General features: G+C 42.0%; 1 protein-coding gene across 4 annotated transcripts in view; it reads left to right on the top strand.

The window, feature by feature from the left end:
• The window catches only part of KCNAB1 (potassium voltage-gated channel subfamily A regulatory beta subunit 1), a 555572-nt gene that overhangs the window by 421930 nt on the left and 109017 nt on the right, over positions 1-24625 (top strand). For all 4 annotated transcript variants that reach the window (XM_068280851.1, XM_068280852.1, XM_068280853.1 and 1 more), the window contains exons 4-6: positions 4930-5009; positions 15481-15525; positions 19897-19941. In XM_068280851.1, the coding sequence (XP_068136952.1) occupies positions 4930-5009; positions 15481-15525; positions 19897-19941 (170 nt within the window). The remainder of the gene's footprint in view (positions 1-4929; positions 5010-15480; positions 15526-19896; positions 19942-24625) is intronic.

The following is a 24625-nucleotide window of genomic DNA, read 5'->3' as shown; positions in this document are numbered from 1 at the left end:
CAAAAAGGGCCCTAAATAAGGTATTCCTGACCCCTTCTTCAAGCGCCGTCCCCCGACAAAGGTACGCTGCCTCCGGGAGCCTTTGGTCATCTTCAGGAGCACTTGTGTCCCTGATTGCTTCTGAAGATGGGTAGCTCCGTACAGTATGGAGCCACCTGTTTTCGGCAGCACTCCCAAAGGTGTAGATGACTGGTTGGGCAAATATGTGGAATGGGGCCGACAGCAGTGGAACGAGGGAACTAAGGTGAGTATTTGATTTTTTTTTATTTCACTTCAGTATCACTTTAAAGCAAGAGCCTTATTTCACACAGAAATGGTAACATTTGGACACAATGCTCACTGATCTGCCACTTGGTATTCGATTTGAACCAGAGTTGGACTTTAAAAACAATATCCATTATATGGACGGTGTAAGTAAATGATCATTTCAGAACAGCTGCTTGTTTCAGCAGCTAAAAAAAATATTCCTCTGTGATCACAATTTCACAACTACAAGCTGGCTTGAGGCAAGATCATCACATGGCTCTCTGAAGCAAGTTTCCAGATGTTGTTTATGTCAGTAGATTCTATAGAGGGATACATTTATAATGGTTTGTCTTGTCAGAGGTTTGTTGCCAGCAGAAAGTGACAAGAGCTTTGCCAACCCTGGGAAGCAATCACATTTCCTCAGCATCAATCAGTCAAGCCCTCATAAACATTTATTGCTTGTGTCAATCTCCAGGTCACTGCTCATAGCTCCCTGAAGACCATATGTACAATCACTTTAAACATGATACATCTATATTTAGATGAATGAAATGCTACATCCTTTTCAAAGGCTGTCTTATTAAATTTAATTTGATGGAACATTTGTTCTTTTTACCAGATAACAATCAGCGATATCAAACTTCTTCCTCCCCCAGCAAACATTAAAGTGGAACGCAAAGCAAGCAGCTTAATACAAATTCTATATCTGTCCATCCAGCCTGGTGACCCCCATTTTTTATTTCAGAATGTTGTGTCGCTTACCTGCTCAGTTGACATCAAATCAACAGTTTGATTTTGTGTGGTGAGCAGGAAGGTGACACAAGTACATGTACAAACCTCAACTACGAGGACATGCAGGGGGACAGCTGGCAAAATTTGTCAAATAGTCAAGTAGACTTACAAACTACAGGTTAGGGCTGATTCAGAAGGACGGTTGCGGAGCGTTTACCGCAAGCGTTCGGAACATCGCGATAAACAATGGGAGCGTTTACACCAAGCTTTTGCACGCGTTTGCACGATCGCGGCATTCGGGTCCCGATTTTCGCCAGCGTTCGAGCTGCCCCTGGAAGCGACATGTAGCTTCCAGGGGGCGGCCAACCGCGATGGCCAATGTCCCCCTAGGGGAACAAAAAACGCGACCGCATCAGAACGCGATGCGAAGGCCACTGAAAGCCTGACCGCGCAGCCGCCGCAAAGCCCCAAAACGCGATGCCATGCAGACGTCCATCTGAACCAGCCCTTAAACTCAAAATTCATTTTAATTTAATACCATTCAAAAGTCCATTTATTTCAGTAATTCAACTTAAAAGGTGAAACTAATACATGAAATAGGACCCCTTTGCAGGGGTTTTGGATTAATTAGTTGATTAGAGTCTGACACTTTGAGCCTAGAATATATTTTCACAATATTTTAATGGTCTGAGATTTGGATTTTGGGGTTCTCATAATCTGTAAATTATAATCATCAACATTATAATAAATAAAGCCTTGAAATATCTTGCTTTGCATGTAATGAGTCTATTTCCTATATTAGTTTCCCCTTTTAGGTTAAATTACTGACATAAATGGACTTTTGCACGATATATTATTTTTTTTATTTCATCTGTATTTCCATTATTATTCTCAGATTTTATGCTGAGCATTGCAGGGCATTGAATAATTCATGTTATTAACTATCCCTCTTAGAAGCTCTCAATCTAATCTTACAGTTTAATGTCTCTATAATCTAAGGAAACTTTTAGGGAAAAACTAATTAATCTACCTATTTACTGTATTTAGTAAGCCTTTATTTAGTTCCTAGATAAACCGAGGTATTTATTTTTTCCTTCAGACACCAGGATTGTTTGACTTTAGTATAAACCTAGGGTAGAAGCCCAGGCTGCTACTTGTAACATCCTCACTCCTAAATCTTCCTGGTGGTCTAGTGGCCCCCATCCCTCCCCCATATATTCCCAGTTTGCAGAACAGGAAGTAGAGAGCCAGGTTGTTCTTCCTCCTCCTCTGTTGCCATTACTCTGCAGTTATGAGACTCGAGTAGGGCAGCCACAAGACCACCAGGGAACACTGTGTAGGAGAGGGAGGGGGGCCACTAGACACCAGGTACAAACTTATGACCTGAATGACCTGAATATAAACCAAAGTTTTCCTTTGTGGGCATTTTAGGGTAAAAAAAAAATCTCAATTTATAGTCGAATATATATGATAAACCAATTCAACACTTGTCAAAACTGATGTTGGCTGAGCTTTTAAAGAGGTTCAAATTGTACTGTATCATGCGATCTTATTCATCGCATGATACATGAGAGTTCCAGGGCCACATTTACAGAACATGATGGAAAAAACCCATTACAGTGGCCATCAACGATATGATTATTTGGAAGACCAGAAATGATCATTCGAGACCACTACTGGAAGGATAGCTGCTATCCAAATCCATCAGATTAATGGAATCGATCCAAAAACTGGATCAATGCAATGTTCTTTTCTACAGCAAAATTAGATTATAAGCATCATTTTACTTTGTTTCTATGATATATTATTACTCCGATAGTCTCACTTCCTACATTTTTAGTTATCTCTCAGTTGGCAGTAGTACGTGGTTCTCTGCACTGAAGCCTTCCTCCCTACACCTTATAAAATAAACAAACTTATAACAGAAATACTTAAGGTGCGTAACTTGTATCAGTCCGACGTGTGTACGCACCTTTAGGCCTCGTTTCCACTTGTAACGCAGGTGACTGTGGTGATGCTTGGCTGTGCATTGCATCGCAAGGACATCATAAGTGCATAGACTGCACTATCCAATTCCTTACAATTGAATGGGATCACAAGCGTCTCTGGGAGAATCTCCCAGAGACGCTTGTAATCCCATTCAATTGTAAGGAATTGGACAGTGCAGTCTATGCACTTATGATGTCCTTGCGATAGCGCATTGCTCTGCGTTTCCACAAGCACGGATAAAATCGCGCAAATGGAAAGTAGCCCTTAGATGTAGAAATTAACTTAAGAGTCAGAAAAGGAGTTTCAGATGCAAGTAATGTAATTTTCAAAGTTTGCAGAAAGTAATATAGCAGCCCCCAGGAGACAGAGGCAATTCATTCTGTAGTTTGGCCAGGTAAGTTAGGTGGCAGTGTTCATTAGTAAAACAATGTTATTCAGGCATAAAGAACATGGCAGAGATGAGATCAAGGGCAGAAAAGTTTATTTAAGTTTGCTTTAAAGGGAAGATCCAAGGTAAAAAATAAGTTCTACTTACCCGCGGCTTCCTCCAGCCCCTGGCAGCCTATTTGTCCCTCGCTGCAGCTCTGCTCCCAGCCGGTGGCCCGGGGTCCCCTATGTTGGGAGGAACGTAGGAAACCCCGGGCCACCGGCTGGGAGCAGAGCTGCTGCAAGGGACAGATCAGCTGCCAGGGGCTAAAGGAAGCCCCGGGTAAGTAGAACTTTTTTTTTTTTACTGCAGATCTTCCCGTTTAAAGGGCAACCGAAGTGAGGGGGATATGGAGGCTGCCATATTTATTTTCTTTTAAGCAATACCAGTTGCCAGGCTGTCCTGCTGATTCTCTGCCTCCAATACGTTTAGCCATAGACCCTGAACAAGCCTGCGGCAGATCAGGTGTTTCTGACATTATTGTCAGATCTGACAAGATTAGCTGCATGCTTGCTTCTGGTGTGATTTAGACACTACTGCAGCCAAATAGATCAGCAGAGCTGCAGGGCAACTGGTATTGTTTAAAAGGAAATTAATATGGCAGCCTCCATGTCCCTCTCACTTCAGTTGTCCTTTAAGTAGCTGGGTAGTAGTGGTAACCGGCAAATGATCAATTACTAATTTTCAGAAAAACATATGAAAAAAGCATTGAAATAAAAAAGCTTAATAACATTTAATAAACACAATTTGCTCCTCCAGTAGACATGAACCCAACTGATTGAAGTGCCAGTACAGGGAAATCTATTTTTGCATGTATAAAAGCACAGCCATGCTGTAATACTATGCTTTACTATACTCTGTTAGGCTTTTCACTACGCTTTAAAGCAGACCTGAACTCCAAACTTCCTCCCTGCTCTAAAATGGCATAATAACCTTAAAAAAATGTATTTGGTACAGCTGATAGAAATCGTGTAGTAAATCTGCAGTGTGTCCACTTCCTGCTTTCACTGAAGCAGACATAGGGTTAGCATCTTGTGTTTACCAATTAGCTGCTCTGCTGAGGATGCTGAGATTTCTGAGCTGACACAGCTGAGAGATAACATTAGACTTGTGATTAGTCACAGATGAGGGGGAATTAGACCGGCTAGCCTCTGTAAATACATACAGGGTGGATTTCTCTGTTTTCCCTTCTGTCCTGTGCAAGAGTTCAGGTCCAATTTAAGCTAGCTTTGTGAACAACCTCTGATTTTGTGTTTTTCAGTCCCACTTTTGACACAGGACTCATGTACAATAATGAGACATCACCAACCAATGCTCTTAGCGGCCACCACACATTTATTTGAGAAATGCGCAGGTAATATACATAAATTCGTGCAGGGATGCTCACTGTTTTGTTATTGATTTGATTGGAGGCCTGTGCGGCTAGCAGCAGCTTATTTGGGTTTACACTTTGTGCTTATTTCAGACCCAGTTTATTGCCTTTACATGTCTCAGTTCAGAATGCTTTACATTCATATTTGTTCTTCCTTTAAAAGGTGGCGGAGCAACTTATGACAATTGCATATGAGAATGGTGTAAACCTGTTTGACACCGCAGAGGTTTATGCAGCTGGAAAGTGAGTATGTTTCATTGTATTTTCTAAAATCTTTAAAAGTCTTAATTAAAGTGAGCAAAACTTTCAAAAGCAAACGGTTTGTTTCTTAGTCAATCTTCCTTTAGAGCAGAATGTTCAGAAGAAAAAAATCTATGCAGCAAAAGGAGAGAAAACAGGACTCTCTTACTGCCTGAAATGGAACTATGGTTTTAAGACTCGTGGGAGGGATAGCAGATTAACGTATATACTCGCATATAAGCCGACCCCCATATAAGCCGACCCCCCAACTTTTACCTAAAAAAACAGGGAAAAATTATTGACCCCCATATAAGTCGGCGGTAGGAAATGCTGGATTGGTGCAGGCCGCGTGATCCCCCCAGTGTTTCCCAGTATAGCTAGTATAGTGCCCAGTATGGGTAGGTAGTGCCTCAGTATAGCTAGTAAAGTGCCCAGTATAGCTAGTATAGTGCCCAGTATAGCTAGTATAGTGCCCAATATAGCTAGTATAGTGCCCAGTCTGGGTAGGTAGTGCCCCAGTATAGCTAGTATAGTGCCCCAGTATTGGTAGGTAGTGCCCCAGTAGAGCTAGTAAAGTGCACAGTATAGCTAGTATAGTGCCCAGTATAGCTAGTAAAGTGCCCAGTATAGCCAGTAAAGTGCCCAGTATTGGTAGGTAGTGCCCCAGTAGAGCTAGTAAAGTGCACAGTATAGCTAGTAAAGTGCCCAGTATAGCTAGTAAAGTGCCCAGTATAGCCAGTATAGTGCCCAGTATAGCGCCCAGTATAGTGCCCAGTATAGCCAGTATAGTGCCCAGTATAGCAAGTAAAGTGCTCAGTATAGCCAGTATAGTGCCCAGTATAGCCAGTATAGTGCCCAGTATAGCTAGCCAGTAAAGCGCCCAGTATAGCCAGTATAGTGCCCAGTATAGCCAGTATAGTGATCCCCTTCCCCCCGCCCGCTCCCTCCGCGGCCGCCGCTGCTATTACCTGTTCAGCCGGCGGCCGCTTCCTATAATCCAGGTGCCCCTCTCGCTCTGCTCTCCAGTCTCCATCATGCGTATAATGTGTATCACAGCAGCGCTCCCGGCGCTGCTGCTGTGACGAGGCAGGAGAGAGCGGTTCCCCTGGTAACGGCGATGTGTATCACCGTTACCAGGGGAACCGCTCTCTCCTGCCTCGTCACAGCAGCAGCGCCGGGTGAGCTGCTGTGATACACATTATACGCATGATGGAGAATGGAGAGCAGAGCGAGAGGGGCATCCGGATTAGAGGAAGTGGCCGCCGGCTGAACAGGTAATAGCAGCGGCGGCCGCGGAGAGAGCGGGCGGGCGGGCCGCGGACCACCACCCACCACCCACCACCCACCACCACCACCCAAGACTCGCATACAAACTGACCCCCCAACTTTTGGCCCCCTTTTTGTGGGTCAAAAATTCGGCTTGTATGTGAGTATATACGGTATACAGTGTAAAGTACAGCAGGACCTGAAATCACTTAACGCAAACCCGAGGGGAATTAAAATTGAAAAATGATACTTACCTAAAGTTAGCCATACATTTATAGATTTGCAGCATATTCGACCATCAGATGGATTTCTGTCAGATGCCTGTCAGGTTGAATCTGACAGGAATCTGTCTGATGTGTGCCATACACTAAGAACAGATTTCCAAAAAATGTTAGTGTGAATTCTTTTGACAATCCATCGAATTGCATTGCTGCACTCTTGATCCAATGCAACGCTATGGGCCATCAATATGCCGCTACGTCCAGACCGATCGACTAAATTGATTGAAATCAGTCAGAAATCAATCGAAAATCTTCAATTTCTAGCCAATTAGTTCAGAGCAGTCGTATTGGCCATATATTGATGGCAGAAATCAACCAGTGTATGGGTACCTTGAAAGCATCTTCCAGAGGCTTCCCACGTCCTTCTGGAGGCCACCGCTGCTGCCCAGGGCCCTCTTGAAGATCTTATCCACCATCCTCTTCACAGCTCTGTGATTTTGCACCCTTGTGATCATGGCTGTGCCTGCCCAATATTGAGACGCTTGTGGATGAGAAGCTCTGGTTTACTGCACAGACTTGGTCGGCACAGGCACATTATGGCTGCACTCGTGCCTGAAGAGAAGTATAGTCCCGTAACCTATTCAACAAGCTCTTGTCAAATATGTTCTTGGAGTCCGCGTGCGGCAAAGGTGGAGGCCAGGCGGACGTAGGAAGCCTGTGCAGGATCCAGATGCTTCCCTCTGCTTAGGTAAGTATCTATTTTTTTTTTTTTTTATATTACCTCACCTCAGGCACACTTTAAAGCCTGTCTTCAGACTTGATTATTATTAACCGCTTCAGCCCGCAGGTTGTTTTCACCTTATGGAAGAAAAAAAATCATTATGTCTCAGTTTACTTTTCAGGCATTATAGTCTTAAAATAAAATGTAAAACTGTGAATAAAAGCCACACATTTTATTTGCCCATGTGTCCTGGTTATTGCAATGTTTAAATTATATCCCTAGTACAATGTATGGTGACAATATTTTATTTGGAAATAAAGGTGCATTTTTTCAGTTTTACATCCATCACTAATTACAAGCACATAATTTAATAATATACCCTCTTGACATACACATTAAAAAATGTATTCCCTAATGTCTGTAGGTGTAATTTTACTACTTGGCCACAAGATGTCCATGAGCATTATTTCCTATTGTGTACAATAAGTACGCTGAATAGGAAGTAAGGCATGGCTGTGTGATGCCGGCGATCACAGGGGCCTAGAGGGGAGATGAATGGATGGGAAGAAAGTTTCCATTTATTAATCTAACGGTCAGTGGTGCGAGTGGGAGGGAGCATGGCGGCACCATTTGAGAATGATCACTGTTTTTGAACAAAAACAGTGATCATTCTTGCTAGACATGCATGGATTGCCTCAGGGGACCTCAGTCCCCTGCCACCAATTTCCCCTGTCGCCAGGACCATCATGATTGCAGGCTTCCACCTGCATGATTGCGCACAAACTGCAAGGATGCGAGTCTTGCGTCCCTGCAGCTGTAGCCACAGCAGCCGCGGACGTGAGACTCATATCCGTGCGTCTACAGTAGTTGAAGACCAGTAAAAAAGCCTGCCCATTTAATAACGAGTGCTAGGCAACTGGCTGCGTCCCCGTGTGTGCACGGCCGCGACCCCCCACAAAACATTCACAGCTGCGACCCACCAGCACTGCCCAAAGGCAGCCCACGGCTGTGTGCCACGCATGCGCTTCAGGAACCGCGGACACAGGGACAGGGATATTAATATATTGGATATGCCTCTTCCTTTTCCAGTACTCATTTACCAAGCAGAAATATTTAAAAAAATGTATTGGTACTTTAATGTAATCATTTCCCCCACAGCAATGCCCCAATGACAAGTAGGCTTCCCACTGCAGACTCCCGAACAGCTTGTAGTCCAAGTAACTTTTTACACAACAAACTGTAATGACATTCTTCTTTAGTTATATTTTACATTTTAAAAATATATGAAGTTACTGTACATGAATGAAGAGGCAAAGTCAGAAACAAGCTGACAGAAGTAAGTATTCATGGAAAGCAAATGGAAGATGATGGTATACAGGAAACGACTGATCAATAGTTTGCAGTAATAGTGCAGTCTAAGGCAGCATAAAGAAAGAAGTTGCAAAGAATAAGGAAACAGCAGAATATAGAAATAATAACCTTACAGGAAATGGTATAAATAGTAACCTAGTTAATAGTGTCTTTTAAGACAGGGTCTGAATCATTATTGAGAAATTCTCACTCTACCATTCTTACCTCAAATATCCAGTATGGTCCAAGGGAAAACAAATGAATTATTTGCAGAAAAAACAGAAATGTCAAGACCCTTTCTTTAAAGAGACTCTGTAACAAATTTTTCAGCCTTAGTTCTTCTATCCTATAAGTTCCTATGCCTGTTCTAATCTGCTCTGGCTTACTGCAGTCTTTCCTAACTGCACTGTCTCTGTAATAAATCAATGTATCTTTCCTCTGTCCTGTTTGTCGGCCTAAAGCTTGATTGTGTGGAATGTGCAGGGCTGCTTGTGATTGGTAGAAGCGATACACACCCTCTGCAGGCCCCCTGCATACTGTGAATGACTCATACACTATGTTTAGCTGAGCCTATTAGAAGCTGGTTAGTTTGTTTGTAAACACTGCCTAAAACTGTTAATTACAAGCCAGGATTGCAGCAGAGAGTGGCAGAAACAGCACAGAGGGGCACAGGAGAAAATAATGAATAGAATGGTATGCTTTTTATTGTAAGAATATTAGAGTACAGATTCTCTTTAAAAGATCAGCGCAATGTTTAGAAAATATCTTAAGTACCTTTATTTAAAACATATATTCACAGTGAAACAGTATTGATACTAGCCATACATCAAAGCTGCCTGTAGTGATTGAGCATTCTTGAATATAAAAATTGATTTGGTATTAGTAATCGATTCTTCCACTTTCTCCACTTGTTCATGATTGCATTTCAGCAGAAATCGTATCAAGAATCAGCTGAACAGTTATGGTGCCCATACATGGTACATTTTTTTTTTTTTTTCTTCGATTAGATAATATTGTTCGATTATTCCGTTAGATTGAATAATTATGGACAAAAGGAGAAAAAGATCCCTGGTATAAAATTGCTGCACCACCATTGAATAATGCAAAAAAGGTTTATTGAAATGCTAAACAATTTTTAAAAATGTTTAAAAACCATGAAAATCCACAATCCAAAATACAAACATGTGGAAGTAAACATGTAAAAAAAGTCTCAAATGTGCCTCACCTCCAAAACATTAAGAGAATAAGCCCTAATGGTTGCTATACTTATCCAGATTGGTTTGTGTGAACCAATACTGGGATAGTGGGACCCGGCTCCTAGATAATTAAAGAGGAAGTTGTTTTAGGTATTAGCTGCCAAGAATAAACTGTTAGAAAGGTTTCAATCAGTGCAAAAAGTGCATATAGTATAGAAAGAGTGCAATTCAAGAAAGTTATGCTCATAAATACATGACCAAAATCATGAAGTATATAGTGCAAAGATATGGACAAGTTTCTATGGACCAAATAATACCAGCAAATGAAGTGATACATACACAGTCCTGGGCCGGGTTCCCTAATCAAAATAAGGCAGCCAAGTAAGTAAAGGCGGAGGGAGGCACAGCAAACGCTCCACGCGTGGTGTGGTCTGGAATGACCACTTCGTCAGGAGCGATGCATTGTGGGTAGGACAGGTTTAAATACCTCAAGCAGGCCATTCCCGGGAAGCCGATCGGTCAAAGTGCTGTGCGACGCCGCAGTAACTAATGTGCGGCTTCAGTGAATGTGACTTAAGCCACACATTAGTTACTGCGGCGTCGCACACCACTTTCCAGGAATGGCCTGACCTAAAACAACTTCCTCTTTAATTATCTAGGACCCGGGACCCACTATCCCAGTATTGGTTCACACGAACCAATCTGGAAAGGTATAGCAACCATTAGGGCTTATTCTCTTAATATTTTGGAGGTGAGGCACATTTGAGACTTTTTGTACATGTTTACTTCCACATGTTTGTATTGTGGATTTTCATGGTTTTTAAATGTTTTTAAGAATTGTTTAGCATTTCAATAAACCTTTTTTGCATTATTCAATGGTGGTGCAGCAATTTTATACCAGGGATCTTTTTCTCCTTTTGTCTATAATTCTTTATCTCTTTCCCTGGTGCTAGCACGCCGCTTATGATACAGGTGTGCATATCCATATTATTGTTCTTTACCGTTAGATTGAATATAAAGATTTTTTCCAACATGTCTGATCGGATTTTTATTGAAAACATGGGATAATCGATTTTTTTTCTTGATCAAAAAATAAATAAATTTTTAAACTTTCATTCGATTCGATCATTTTGGTTGAATAAACAGGTAAATTGAAGGTTTTTATTGTACCATGTATGGGCACCATTAGCATTGAATTCCTCCATGCAGTACAACAATATCCCCATCACACCTCCCCCTCAACTGAAGTAAAGCTAGCCATACATCTAGCAATTCTGATTCAGTCGACAAAGTGATTGACTTTATTATAGAATCGTCTTCAGTATGGTTGATCGAAAGTCGAATGACTAGTGATCCACACACTACAAGTGATTCCCTATGCAACTCACCTTCACAATCGATCTGACTGATTTCAGCATGTCTCCATGCTCTGAATGCAAAAAAATTGATTCAGAGTCGATCGAATGACATGTGAACTGTAGTCGATTCCTGTACAATCAACCAATATCTACATCCTACTCGATTGACTAAGCTGGTCAATTCGACATGCAATCAGCCACTTTTCATCAATTGGGAATTTTGGAACACACTCGATTCTTTACTCGATTCTAGAAAATGATCGACTCAAATGGTAAATCCTACAGCCAAATCGTTAGATGTATGACCAACTTTACCTTTTAAATTTAAAGACTATCCAAACGTAATCAAAAGCTGATCTGTAGGGCATGTTGAAGGAAAAAGTTTCCTGGCTGATTCTATCAAAGTGATCAAATCAACAACAAGAAAAAAAATCAATACACATGAAGACACATACACACATAGCAACATTTCTGTCCCTAAGTACCAGAATTGGAGAGCAGTGGAGCGACTGTTCAGCCGGCAAGCTTAGAAGATCAGGACCACAGTGTGGAAGTGTGTTCAGCATGCAAGCTTAGTAGATTGAGACTATAGTGTGGAAGTATGTTCAACCGGCAAGCTTAGTAGATCAGGATCATAGTGTGGAATTGTGTTCAGAATGCAAGCTCAGTAGATCAGGATCATAGTGTGGAAGTATGTACAGCCTGCAAGCTTAGTAGATCAGGACCATAGCGTGGAAGTATGTTTAGCATGCAAGCTTAGTAGATCAGGACCATAGTGTAGAAATATGTTAGGCTTGCAAGCTTAGTATATCAGGACCATAGTGTGGATGGACGTATGTTCAGCCTACAAGCTTAGTACATCAGGACCATAGTGTGGATGGATGTTCTGTATGTTCTGCCTGCAAGCTTAGAAGATCAGGACTATAGTGTGGAAGTATATTCAGCCTGTAAGCTTGGTAAATCAGGACCATAATGTGGAAGTATATTCAGCTTACAAGCTTAGTAGATCTGGACCATAGTGTGGATGGACGTATGTTCAGCCTGCAAGCTTAGCAGATTAGGGCTAAAGTGTGGAAGTATGTTCAGCATGCAAGCTTAGTACATCAGGATCATAGTGTGGATGGATGTACTGTATGTTCAGCCTGCAAGCTTAGTAGATCAGGGCTATAGTGTGGAAGTATATTCAGCCTGCTGATGAAGGGCCTGTGGCCAGTAGAGTCACAAATGTACAGACATATTGCTTGTTTAGAGTGAGTGAGAGTCAGACTCTGTAGCAGTTTCAGGGAGTAACAATAGGCTTATGTGAGCCCACATTCCACAAGACTGCACATAATGGAATTCAGTAGAAACGGTGCCAGTCCCATTGATTTATTCAACATTGCTTTAGCTCATAAATAGCTTAAATAAATAGCTGTAATGTTTCCATTGCCTGTTAATACTGGTGGAGAGATAAAGTCGGATGAGGCAAATATATTTACTTCTTCTAACAGCCATTCTTCATGGCTCAGTCAGTGCATCCTGGGATCCGATTTTGTCGTTGATAATAGCTATATAAAAGGTTTCAATTTGTCTTCCAAAATGATGTTTCTATTCAGTAACATATTCAGAAGGTAACAAAGAACAATTTTTATTCATAATGTTATGGTAAATATTCATTTTTGCTCTTGGGTGGGTTTAAAGACCTGAACATAGCCTTCAATTTGAAGCCCCAATTTCTCACAGTGATGACTGCCAGAGCAGGCAGTGGGACAGACAACCTTTGCAGGACTCCTGTCACATGTTACTCACAACTAATGCACTTGTCAGAGCTAGTTTTTTTTTCATTCAGCAATGGTTTTCTCAATTTATGAGGGTTCTGCAGTCAGTCAGCTTGTAGACTTTTACAAAACAGCTGCGGTAGTCCTCACTGTGGACATCTGCTGCCAACAAGCCAGATTTGTGGACAAAAGTATCTGCAAACACAAACTGTCAGCTAATTTATGGAAGTAAGTAAGCATCCTTTTTGTACACAGTAATCCCACTGACACTAATATCATCACATTCTTTTTTATTTCTTCCTAAATGCAATGTGTGTTCATGTCTGGTGCGGTTGCAGAGATGTTCAGCTTTTTTTGCAATCAATCTCCAAGTTTTATCAGAAGATCTATTACTCCTTATATGCTATCACAACCGAAGCTGGACTACTCTCCATGTTACCTGACTCCCATAGCAAAGATCAAAAAATCTTTACTTAGTCACTTAAATTCCACTGCATGTATGGTTGTAGCTGGATTGTGAAAATCCAGCACTCCTCCTCGTCTTTCCATATGGGCATGTGCTCTGTAAGAACTTATGCATATGGAACAATTGATGGTTTCTGATAACAATATCCTAGAGTAGGGATGCTCAACTCTGGTCAAGGGCCAATTTCATGGCAGTGTTTAGAATGGACAGAGAATTAGAGGAATGTGTTCTACTTGATAAACCACATTGTTCTTGATTCAGATCCATCAATTAATTTGAGCTGTGCCAAAACCATATGAGAACCTCGGCCCTTGAGGACTGGAGTACAACATCCCTGCCCTAGAACACTTTGTACACACACGAGTGGTGTGGATAGATTTCACGGACTCTGCCAAGTTTCAAGCCTAAGTCAATTAGACTTCCCGTTAACCCTCTTCTCTTTCTGGAGGGACCTTGGCGCCATATAGGGTTTTGCTCTCTACGTTAGCATGCAAGGGGAGTGGTTTGTCTTGGGGAAAAGGCTGGTTTATTTTTGACAGTTTTATTAGGTAGTAAAACTAGTGTCTGGAGGAGATGTCGGATCTGCAGGCTCAATGTTATTTAGGTTTTGTGTATGTTTTGGTTTAGTGTGATTTACCAATGTGTATTTTTTTTTCGATGTACTCTACTATATCCTTATGGTAAAGTCTGGTTGTGCCACACAAGACCACCTCGTGTGGCTAGTTTGCTGTACTAGGGATGGGTATGAAAACTAGATTGGCCCCATCTCATCCTCATGCCGCCTATGAGGTGCTATGGGCTTGATTTGTGATGAGAACTGTCACCACTAATAGACTATTTGACCATGACAGGGGCCCTCAAAAGCTGGGCTCGTTTTCATATATCTTTGATGCTTATGTCCCATTTCTGTGAAAAAAGTTTATTGCAGCGTTAATTTAAAAAAAATGAGAAAACACCACGCCAAAGTAAACTTTATTGTTTCCTTCCCTGTAGAGCTTTATTCAGTTTATTGAACTGATACATTTATTCCAGAGTGAGATGAGATCCTCACATTTGTAGGGATGCTGGCTATAGATATGCAGCAACTGAAAGTAATCACTCCCATCTCAGACAACAGCAACTTTCCATGTTAAGCAGAGGGGAAACCTGGTTAACCACTAGAACAATCACAGGCCTCAGTTTGTAAAAATATAAAAAAAAAGGGGGGGGGGATTTTTATAAGGGCTGTTTTCTAAGGAAAGATGGAAATAAACTATAAATATAAATGTACACCAAACATTGGGCCTGATGCACTAACCAGTGGTAAGATTGCTGCAGGGAGACAGTGCATGGGATTATTACTGGTACTATCGCAAGCAGTGTACTGCGAGTTATGCAACCAGCATGTAATGTGAACATTGCTACAGTAACACTCGAATACCATGGGTGGCACTAATAGTAACAGTATCCTGCAGTACACTGCTGGCTGTACTACCAGTAATACACGGTGGCGTAGTGGTTAGAACTCTCACCTTGCAGTGCTGGGTCCCCGGTTCGAATCCCAGCCAGGTCAACATCTGCAAGGAGTTTGTATGTTCTCCCAGTGTCTGCATGGGTTTCCTCCGGGCACGCCAGTTTCCTCTCACAACCCAAAAACATACAGAAAAGTTATTTGGCATTCCCCTAAATTGGCCCTAGTCTACAATACATACACTACATGGTACATAAATAGACATATGACTATGGTAGGGATTAGATTGTGAGCCCCTCTAAGGGACAGTTAGTGACAAGACAATATACTCTGTACAGTGCTGCCTAATACGTCAGCGCTATATAAATACTTAAATAAATATTCAGCGCACAGGAATATTACCGTTGCTTCATGCATCAACCCCTTGTTTGCTGGTGTGTATAATGTTGGAGGTAAAAGTGGATACTGCAACAAAAAAGGGGCATCTCATATCTGCCCTCCATTAGTCAATTCAAAAACAGTGACAGAACCTTGGTAGATAACAATCCGCCGTACATATTTATTACTGAAATAGCATTATGCTTGAAGTGTTCCTTCAGTCCCTGCTACATCTGCGAGGAGTTTGTGTAGTTTCTGAGTGCGCAAGCTATTCGCAGTTTTCCTAACATAGTCTACTGTGTGTCTTCCAGGGCAGAAGTGATTCTGGGAAACATCATCAGGAAGAAGTGCTGGAGGTGAGATTACCGTGCTTGTCCCCCTCCTGGTCTCTGGGAAGGATATTGGTAACTTTAAACACACATGCAGCACACAGGGAATGCCTGTGGAGATCTGCGTTCCATAAAAATTGCATGGATTCTGTGCCCAATCTGTAGTATGTGTTGTAAGAGCTGTTTGGTGGTGAATGAGTCTCTGGAGAGGCAGAGCAGCCTCGGGTTATATCAGGTATCGTCTCAAAATGCTTCATATGAAAAGAATATATAGAGCCGGTCGCTTTCATTTAAATTTACAGCTGAGATCATTTTCAGCACAGACTGTTCTTATAGCTGTCATATAACATGTTGACAGTTCATATTTATACACCGTTTTCACTGTGCGGCTGATATTGCTTATTAAATAGACCTTCTTTACAGCTCATATGTGACATATACCATATATTAGACAATTTATAACAATAACATGATAGTATTCAATGGAGACATGAGAAAATGAATTTGCTTTGTTTATTTGTTTTAAGAAAAACTGTTAAGGCTTGTTCTGCCCCAGCAGGATTCACATTGGTTCAGAGAGAGCTCAGCAATGCCAACTTGGTGAATGAGTCCACAGATGAACTGATCTGCTGAGTTACAGGGGGTGCTAAATTGCACTGGGTGCACCAAGTACTACACAGTGTTGTGAAATACTACAAATTATTATCATGGAAGAATAGTATTGGTTTATTTACTGTACAGGAGACATGCACTGGATTATAGCAATGTCTGCCCAAGGAAGACTTGGGTCAGACAGATATACACTTTGGAATTAATTAAAGATTATAATTATTCCTCCTAACTTGACCCAGATTGGGTCTCTAACATAGAAGCTAACTAACTTATTGGATAATACAAAAATGCATAAATGAATACTATAAATATCTAAGTAGATGAAGTCAGTTAGTTGTTAATTATTTTTAGAGGTATTTGTTCCAGCAGTAGCTTGTTTAATTTAAAGTTAATTTGACTGGTGAGATTCACACAGCGCCATCTCTTATCTATAAGACAGCAAAAATCATCCTAGTAGCACATTCCAAACATATAAAACTGTGTGTTAAACAATAGAACTAGTCTTATCAGAGTAAATGTATAGAACAAAGGGAGGGTGTAATCTGGTTTACAGGCAGCCATTTTGTTATAACACTCTCAATTTTATATCAACAGCAACAGGTGCCAAGTTGCAGAGGGTGCCACGTTTTAGTGGAGTGGGTGCTATGTTGCAGTGGATGCCCAGTTGAAGCGTGTGCTAAGCTACAAGTCAGAAGGTTCCATGGGGGATGAATCTGCTGGTGGGAGGGGGGAGGGGAGGGCAAGTTACTTTTTGTTCTAGGGCCCTAATGGACTTGATCCAGGTCTACTATTGATAACAAGCCAATGAAGCTTTTGAAGCTTTTGTCTCCTTCAAAGTGTCCACATCCATGACAAAGCTTAGGAAATAGAAAAATGTTCTCATAGCAAGAGGGACACGTAACACTAAATAAAATGTGATTTAGTAATGGTGACATGAACTGCTTTATGGAAAATGCCATTTCTGGCTGTAGATCCAATGGCAGTTTGCAGTATTCTTAGGACAAGTCAGCAGGGAGGCTTGGAAATCACTGACTTGTAGTGGGCTGAGCTCAGCTGTTTGGCTAATGTATCTGAGAATATTTTAGCAATTATTCATGAAGCTTAAAGGACACACATTAATAACCAAATGTTGTAAACTTACAATGTACAAATAATATCTAAGAATTATTTAAAGTGGATCCGAGATAAACTTTTACTCATTGCATAAAAGTGTTCCTTTCATATAGTTTATAGGGCATTCATCAAGCCAAATACTTTTTTTGTTTTGTTTTAATACTCTAATTCCCTATAAACTAAACAAACCTTTGCACAGCTTTTCAGAGAGGCTTGGCACTCAGTCACAGGTAGCAGGGGCTTATGGGAGCTCAGTCTGGGTAGGAGGAGGAAGATGTTACTAGCCATTGATTTCAGAGGCAGAGGGGAGGAGGGAGGAGGAAAGGGGACTGAATTTTCACACAGGCAAGCTGATAGCATCTCCAGCCCTCATAACGTGACAATGTGACAAACAGAACATGGCTGCCCTCATTGTATCACAGCAATAAATAATCATAAACGTTTAAAGCTGTTTGCAGCTAGATATGCTGTGTAAACTATCTAAACTTTAGATAAGATATATAGACAAGTTATTTGTTATAGTTACTTCTTCATCTCGGATCCGCTTTAATGGCTTTATGTATGTATGTATTTCCTACTTTCATAGGAGCCCAAAGCTATACTTTTACTGTGTGTAAGTTGTACATGCATCCAGATATACTGTACTGGCCCTCCCAGTGTCCTCTGTTTCCCTCTTTTCTTTTTGGTCCCTGGAGTTCAACCTCAGAATTTAATCTACTGAGCACCCTACATTATTCCCATCCCAGTTTAAAAAAAACATGCTTATTACTAGTTTATTCATATTTGTCCTTTAAATCCTGTTTCTAGGCAAATATTGTATCATATTTCCAGTTCTTTCCCTCTCCCACTAGTACTTTAGGATAAGTTGTAAATGTCAAAACACATAAATACCTTTAGTATAGTGCAAATAGTGGTGCTCTTTGTTGGGGAATATAGACTGATAGGATTCCATTAGCATACTTGGTGGATACTAGAACAAGTACCATGCCTACTCAGTCCTATGGAGAGAGGAGAAAAAAAGAGGACAAGCAGGAGTTGTGTCAAATAATGGCAACTGGCAAAGGATTTTGCAGCTGTATGAAGCCACCCATAGTGGGGGACACTCAAGGTTTCTATTAACAAAAGTCTGCTGTATGTACGTTTTTTATTTACTACTCAAGAGAGTATCAAAAACTAAAATAACAGGAATATGGTAGGTCTCAGCATCTATTGTTTTGCTGAAGAAACTTTTTTTTTTCTCACAGTTTTGCTGATCCTCTGCCACTAATACCTTTTGATTCACTATCCAAGAATAGATATGCAGATCAGTATTCTGGTTCCACTGTGACCTCATTGGTTGCGAGCTTGTGCTAGCTGCTGAATACTAAGGATCAGCATGTCAGCCAGCTAGCTGAAAGTGTATCAAAGGAATAAAGATGGCAGTTTCCATATTGCTCTAACTACATTTTCTTTTCATGTGAAGCTAATTTTTTTTGAACTGAGGAGCATTAAGCTATGTACACACATGTGATAACCATCAGCTGAAATGGCCAATAACAACCGGTTAAGGTGACAATCATTATGTGTGCAAAGGCCGTCAACCGATACTGATTGGGCATCATTAAAGATCTGTCCTGTTGGATCCTTAACGATCCCCAATGCTCGAGTATGACCGATCGCAAAGCTGTTTTCAATCTACCCCTGACTGATAGAAGCAGCTCCGTTGTCCGTCCCTCTGCCCCCCTCCATTAGCAACAGAACACCTTGCTAGCCTTAAAGCTAGGGTCTGTACAAAATTGTTCCCTGAATTATCGCCTGTTGATCGTTTCCCAATCCCTGATGGGCGACAATTATTGGATGTGTGTACTTAGCTTTAGACTTAGCCTAGTTTTTATTGCCATCTGTTTCCCTATATGACATGAAGCAAAAGCTCTGCATAGATAGAAGGAAATAAACATGCATGCGCACACACACACACACCACATACCACACACACACACACACACCACACACCACATACCACACACACACACACACACACCACATACCACACACCACATACCACACACCACACACACACACACACACACACACACACACACACACACACACACACACCACATACCACACACCACACACCACACACCACATACCACACACCACACACCACATACCACACACCACACACCACATACCACACACCACACACCACATACCACACACCACACACCACATACCACACACCACACACCACATACCACCTACCACACACCACATACCACACACCACACACCACATACCACACACCACACACCACATACCACACACCACACACCACATACCACACACACACACCACATACCACACACACACACGCGCACACTCGCATTCTGTCTCTCGGGTGCAAAGAAAGCTGGAGGGAATGTGGAGCGATTGCCCAGAGTAGTCAGTCAGAATTCTTATGTAATGGCTGAAGCCCAGCGGCTGCTCTGGGCACCTGCTTCACCTTTGCTCCAGGTTTGTTTTTCCCTGTCTAGACCATTCAGCCCATCTTCTTTTTTATACTTGTTTTCTCTTGGTGTTTTTTTTTATTACTCGTATGCCACATTGTTATTATTAGCTGTAATAATGCACAGCCGCTGTCAATGACAGAAGAAACACTTCGCTTCATTGACACATTTTTGCTTCTTGCAGGAGGTCAAGTCTGGTCATTACAACTAAATTATACTGGGGAGGAAAGTGAGTATTCGTGAGGCGCTAGCAGTGTGATAGCGCAGCTAATGATGGTGGAATCTTCTCCTCACAGTGTGGAAGATGGTGCGACGCATGCTGACCCCGTCATTCAGCCGCATTCCATACAGCAATTTCAGAAATTAATTGCTGCCACCAGATTCTGGAAGGATTTGGAACTCTTCTGTCAGGGAAAATGATGCACATAAAATTGCCTGGATGACTGTATATTAGTAACTTAATTATGTGTCTGATTTCAGATAAAGGAAATCTCTCCCAAAGCAAAACTTCTGTGTGATTTGGCTTTTAGGGATGCAGCCTTCCTGCTGATGGAAACCACAACTATTGACGGAAACTAATATGTAGCAAAGGAGAGGCTGCTTCCATTACAGCTTAACCACACAGGTTGTTTGCTTCTTAAAGAGACTCTGAAGCCTCTTAAAATTCCACTTTGTATTTAACAATCCCCTTCTACACTATCACCCCGTGTAAAAAACGCAGCTATCCCGTGGCAGAATGCTGTATTTAAATCCCCCCCCCCCCCCCCAAACACAGGGGCAGAAAATCCATGACTTTCCTGGTCGTGGATTTTGCTGCCCGGGGAGGCAGAGCTTTGAGCTGTAGCACTGCCCCCATTAGCATCAATCACCGCTGATCGCTGCCTCTCCCCCGCCCCTCTTAGTGAAGGAAGACTGAGAGGAGCGCGGAGGGGCGGAGAGAGGCTGCGATGTGAGTAGAAGCAGAGCTACAGCGCTAAGCTCTGCCTCTACAAGGAAGCGCTCCCCCAACATTGCCCCGGGGATTTGGGGAGGGGGGGGGGTTAAAAACAGCGTTCTGACGTGGGATAGCTGCGTTTTACATGGGGTGATAGTGTAGAAGGGGATTGTTAAATAAAAAGTGGAATTTTAAGAGGCTTCAGAGTCTCTTTAAAGGGATACTGTAGGGGGTCGGGGGAAAATGAGCTGAACTTACCCGGAGCTTCTAATGGTCCCCCGCAGACATCCTGTGCCCGCGCAGCCGCTCACCGATGCTCCAGCCCCGCCTCCGGTTCACTTCTGGCATTTCTGACTTTAAAGTCAGAAAACCACTGCGCCTGCGTTGCCGTGTCCTCGATCCCGCTGATGTCATCAAGAGCGCACAGCGCAGGCCCAGTATGGTCTGTGTCTGCGCAGTACACTCCTGGTGACATCAGCGGGAGCGAGGACACAGCAACGCAGGCGCAGTGGTTTTCTGACTTTAAAGTCAGAAATTCCAGAAGTGAACCGGAGGCGGGGCCGGAGCATTGGGGAGTGGCTGCGCCAACACAGTATGTCTGCGGGGGACCATTAGAAGCCCCGGGTAAGTTCAGCTCATTTTCCCCCGACCCCCTACAGTATCCCTTTAAGAGAATCCTGAGTGTACCTGAGGTGACGTGACATGAGACCTGAGGTGACATGTATATACACAGTCAGTGCCATCCTACAAATAACTAGGCTATGTTCCTTTTTACATTCAGTGATGCAAGTAACAGTTTCTTTCCAGTCAAGTTCTAGTCGGCCTATATAGCGTAATTACTTTTATTTTCTATTTATAAAGCTAGATTTAGCTTCACTGTTAAGGAATTACAGCTGTTAGTGCCTTTTTCCACTCTATCCGAATATGCAGCATTTTCCCGCATGTGAGCCAGCAGGGTAAGCTCTGCCTATTCAGACACCAGTATACAGTGCTAATCAATTGCTGGTGGGATTCTGGATGGCATGCTGCAGTTTTTCGTAGCACTCATCCGAATCCCTTTAGCCACACATGGCACGGCTATAGCAATTTTGCTGCAGCTTCACGTTTGCTGCGGTACCACATCCAATTCGGCCGTGGTACCGCCTAAAACTCTTGCCTGGCAGGTCAATACATATTCTTTTTTTTAGCTTAAAACTCTTTCAGGCTGTGTAAAAGACTGTATCATTCAATTGAGACAAAAGCAACATTTAAGTTTGTAAACTATAAAAAAAACTGTAATATATATATATATATATATATATATATATATATATATATATATATATATATAATTTATATATTTATTTATTTTAAAAAAGGTTATTTTTAGAAGTAAGAGTGTAGATACAATTGTTTATCTTATCAGTTTATTTTCACGTCAGGTTCACTTAAATTACTGTATCCAGAGCAAGAGTAGACTAAAATAAACTTTTAATGTCTAAAGGTTCAGTACATTACAGTACAGGCAGAATGCAGAGGCAACAAACAGATATCATTGTGCCCAATGTGGTACCTGTGGTGCAACATTGCTGTGCAATTGTAACTTACATTACAGTGCACTGCAACGGGCATAGTTTGAACTTAATTGGAACATGTGTATAATATTGGATTTAGTACAAACAATTCTCACAGCAGGTGTATGTAGGCAGTAGCCACAGTAGGTGCTAGTGGGGTAAAGTGCAGCAGGGGAGGCCAGGGGCCTACATGTAAAAAAGGCATAGGGAAATTTGGGCACAGGGTAAAGCCTAAAGGGGCCCATACACCTAACGATTTTCCCGCTGATATACGGCCGATTCGATCACAGTGATCGAATCGGCTGTGAAATCGCCGTGCACACCGCTGACAGAACGATCGATTTCCGTCCGGAATCGATCATTCCCGTCGATTCCCGTCGATCCATCCGTGCGGAAGATTTTTCTCGATCGCCGGCACCCTGCAAGTCGGGAGTGCGTCGATAGCGGCGTTCGAATGCCCGACGACCGACGCAATACAGCGGGTATACATTACCTGTTCCTGCCGGCGCGAGTCCCCTGGTCTCTGCTGTCTTCTCCGCTCTGGTCTGGTCTCCGGCATGCTCCACTTCTTCCTGCCCAGAGGGCACTCTACTGTTTAAACTTCCTGCCGGGCAGGAAGAAGTGAAGCACGCCAGAGACCAGACCAGAGCGGAGAAGAAGACAGCAGAGACCTGGAGAGTCGCGCCGGCGGAGCAGGTAATGTATGCGGGGGGGGGGGGGGGGAGCGGCGGCAGCACCACCACCACAGATTGTGAACGGTTTCAGGCTGAAATCGGTTCACAATCTGTTTGCAGTAAGGCAGCCATACGATCCCTCTCTGATCAGATTCGAACAGAGAGGGATCTATCTGTTGGTCGAATCTGATGGCAAATGGACCAGTGTATGGCCACCTTAACTGTTCTTCTACCATATATTAAATATATTGCCCTGCTGAAACCCTATTCCCAAATTACCCTCTATGTATTTCAGCCTCCAGCTATTTCTGGCATCTTTGTTACCCCATTGTTAATGCAATTAGAGCTTGGGCTATTGCAAATTACACAGTGAGCCCCGCTAAGCTGTAATTCACATTACTGCCTAGGGGGGTGTCCAAATCCTCCTTGCCGCCCAAATGTACTGTTCTGAGGCCAAGGAGGGGTTGTGCATGCAGTGTAGGGATTGGGAAATAAGTAGGTACTCACAAATGTCTACCTTTTCTTACAAGGTAGCGTTCTACCATCTACTACAGTTTTCACGCCTTTGTAAATTTATCACACTATTAATCATCTTTACCACTTCATTAATACCCTAAATATTTTCCCATAGTTATTTATACTCCACCTTCCATAAATAATATATTATGATCACATTTAGTATATTTATCGCATACAGAGATGGAAGTGAAGACCCTGCACGAAAAAAAGAGCTCCCATTTGTCTCTGAAATGACTTAAAACTGATAAACATAAATGGCGCCTGTCGATGTTTATTCCATATTTAACAAATATCATAATATCAAATAAATTGGTTTAAAGTGACACTGAAGCGAAAAACAAATTATGATGTAATGAGTTGTATGTGTAGTACGGGTAATTAATAGCACATTAGTAGCAAATAAAATAGTCTCATATTTTTATTTTCAGTTTTATAGCTTTTCTTTATACCATTACATCATTCTGTTCTGTTTTCAATTTATAAACTACACTCTGTATTTTAAACTATGAAACAGAGCAGAGCTAATTACCCTTTGAACTCCCCTGCAGTAAAACCTTATCAGAAGCTGTCTCTCAGTGTTTCTTTGATGTATGAGTGCCTCAGACAATGGGACTGTCTCAGACACATTGGGATGAAGAGCTCATAGAAGCTCTTTTGTATAGATAACAACTGAAGTTTCTTAATTCTTCCTGTACTGGAAACAATATGAGATTTATATCTGTGCTACTAATGTCCTATTTCTTAGCTGTACTACATACAAATCATTATCTCATAAGTTTATTTCACTTCAGATTCCTTTTAAAGAGTTTTGATTAAGCAAAATATGTCAAATAATAACACAACTGAAAATAAAATGATGATTAACTGATGGGGCCTTAAACTAAAATTTAGTTGAACAAACTACTGTAGTTGCTGAAAAAAAAGTGATTCCTGGAGCTCTCAATGAGACTTCTGCCCCTGTCGACAGGAGGTATTATTATTTCTTGGAATTGTATAGAGCCAATAAATTATGCAGTGCTGTACAATAAATAAGATTACAGACACAAGACACAAGTTCACATTATTCTGGGTAGAGTGCACAATCAAGCATGATACACAAGGAGAGAGGGCCGTGTGAAAGGCTTACAATCTAGAGGGAGGGGGTGGTGACACAAAAGGAGGGGAGTGCATCCAGAGGTTCTCGGCAAAGAGAGGGCATCAATGAGGGGTGGTAGGCTTCCTTGAAGAAGTGAG

The sequence above is a fragment of the Hyperolius riggenbachi genome, chromosome 4 (genome assembly GCF_040937935.1).
Source record: "Hyperolius riggenbachi isolate aHypRig1 chromosome 4, aHypRig1.pri, whole genome shotgun sequence".
Taxonomy (NCBI): Eukaryota; Metazoa; Chordata; class Amphibia; order Anura; family Hyperoliidae; genus Hyperolius; species Hyperolius riggenbachi.
Note: the sequence above shows the minus strand (reverse complement) of the source record. Positions and strands in the feature narration are given on the sequence as shown.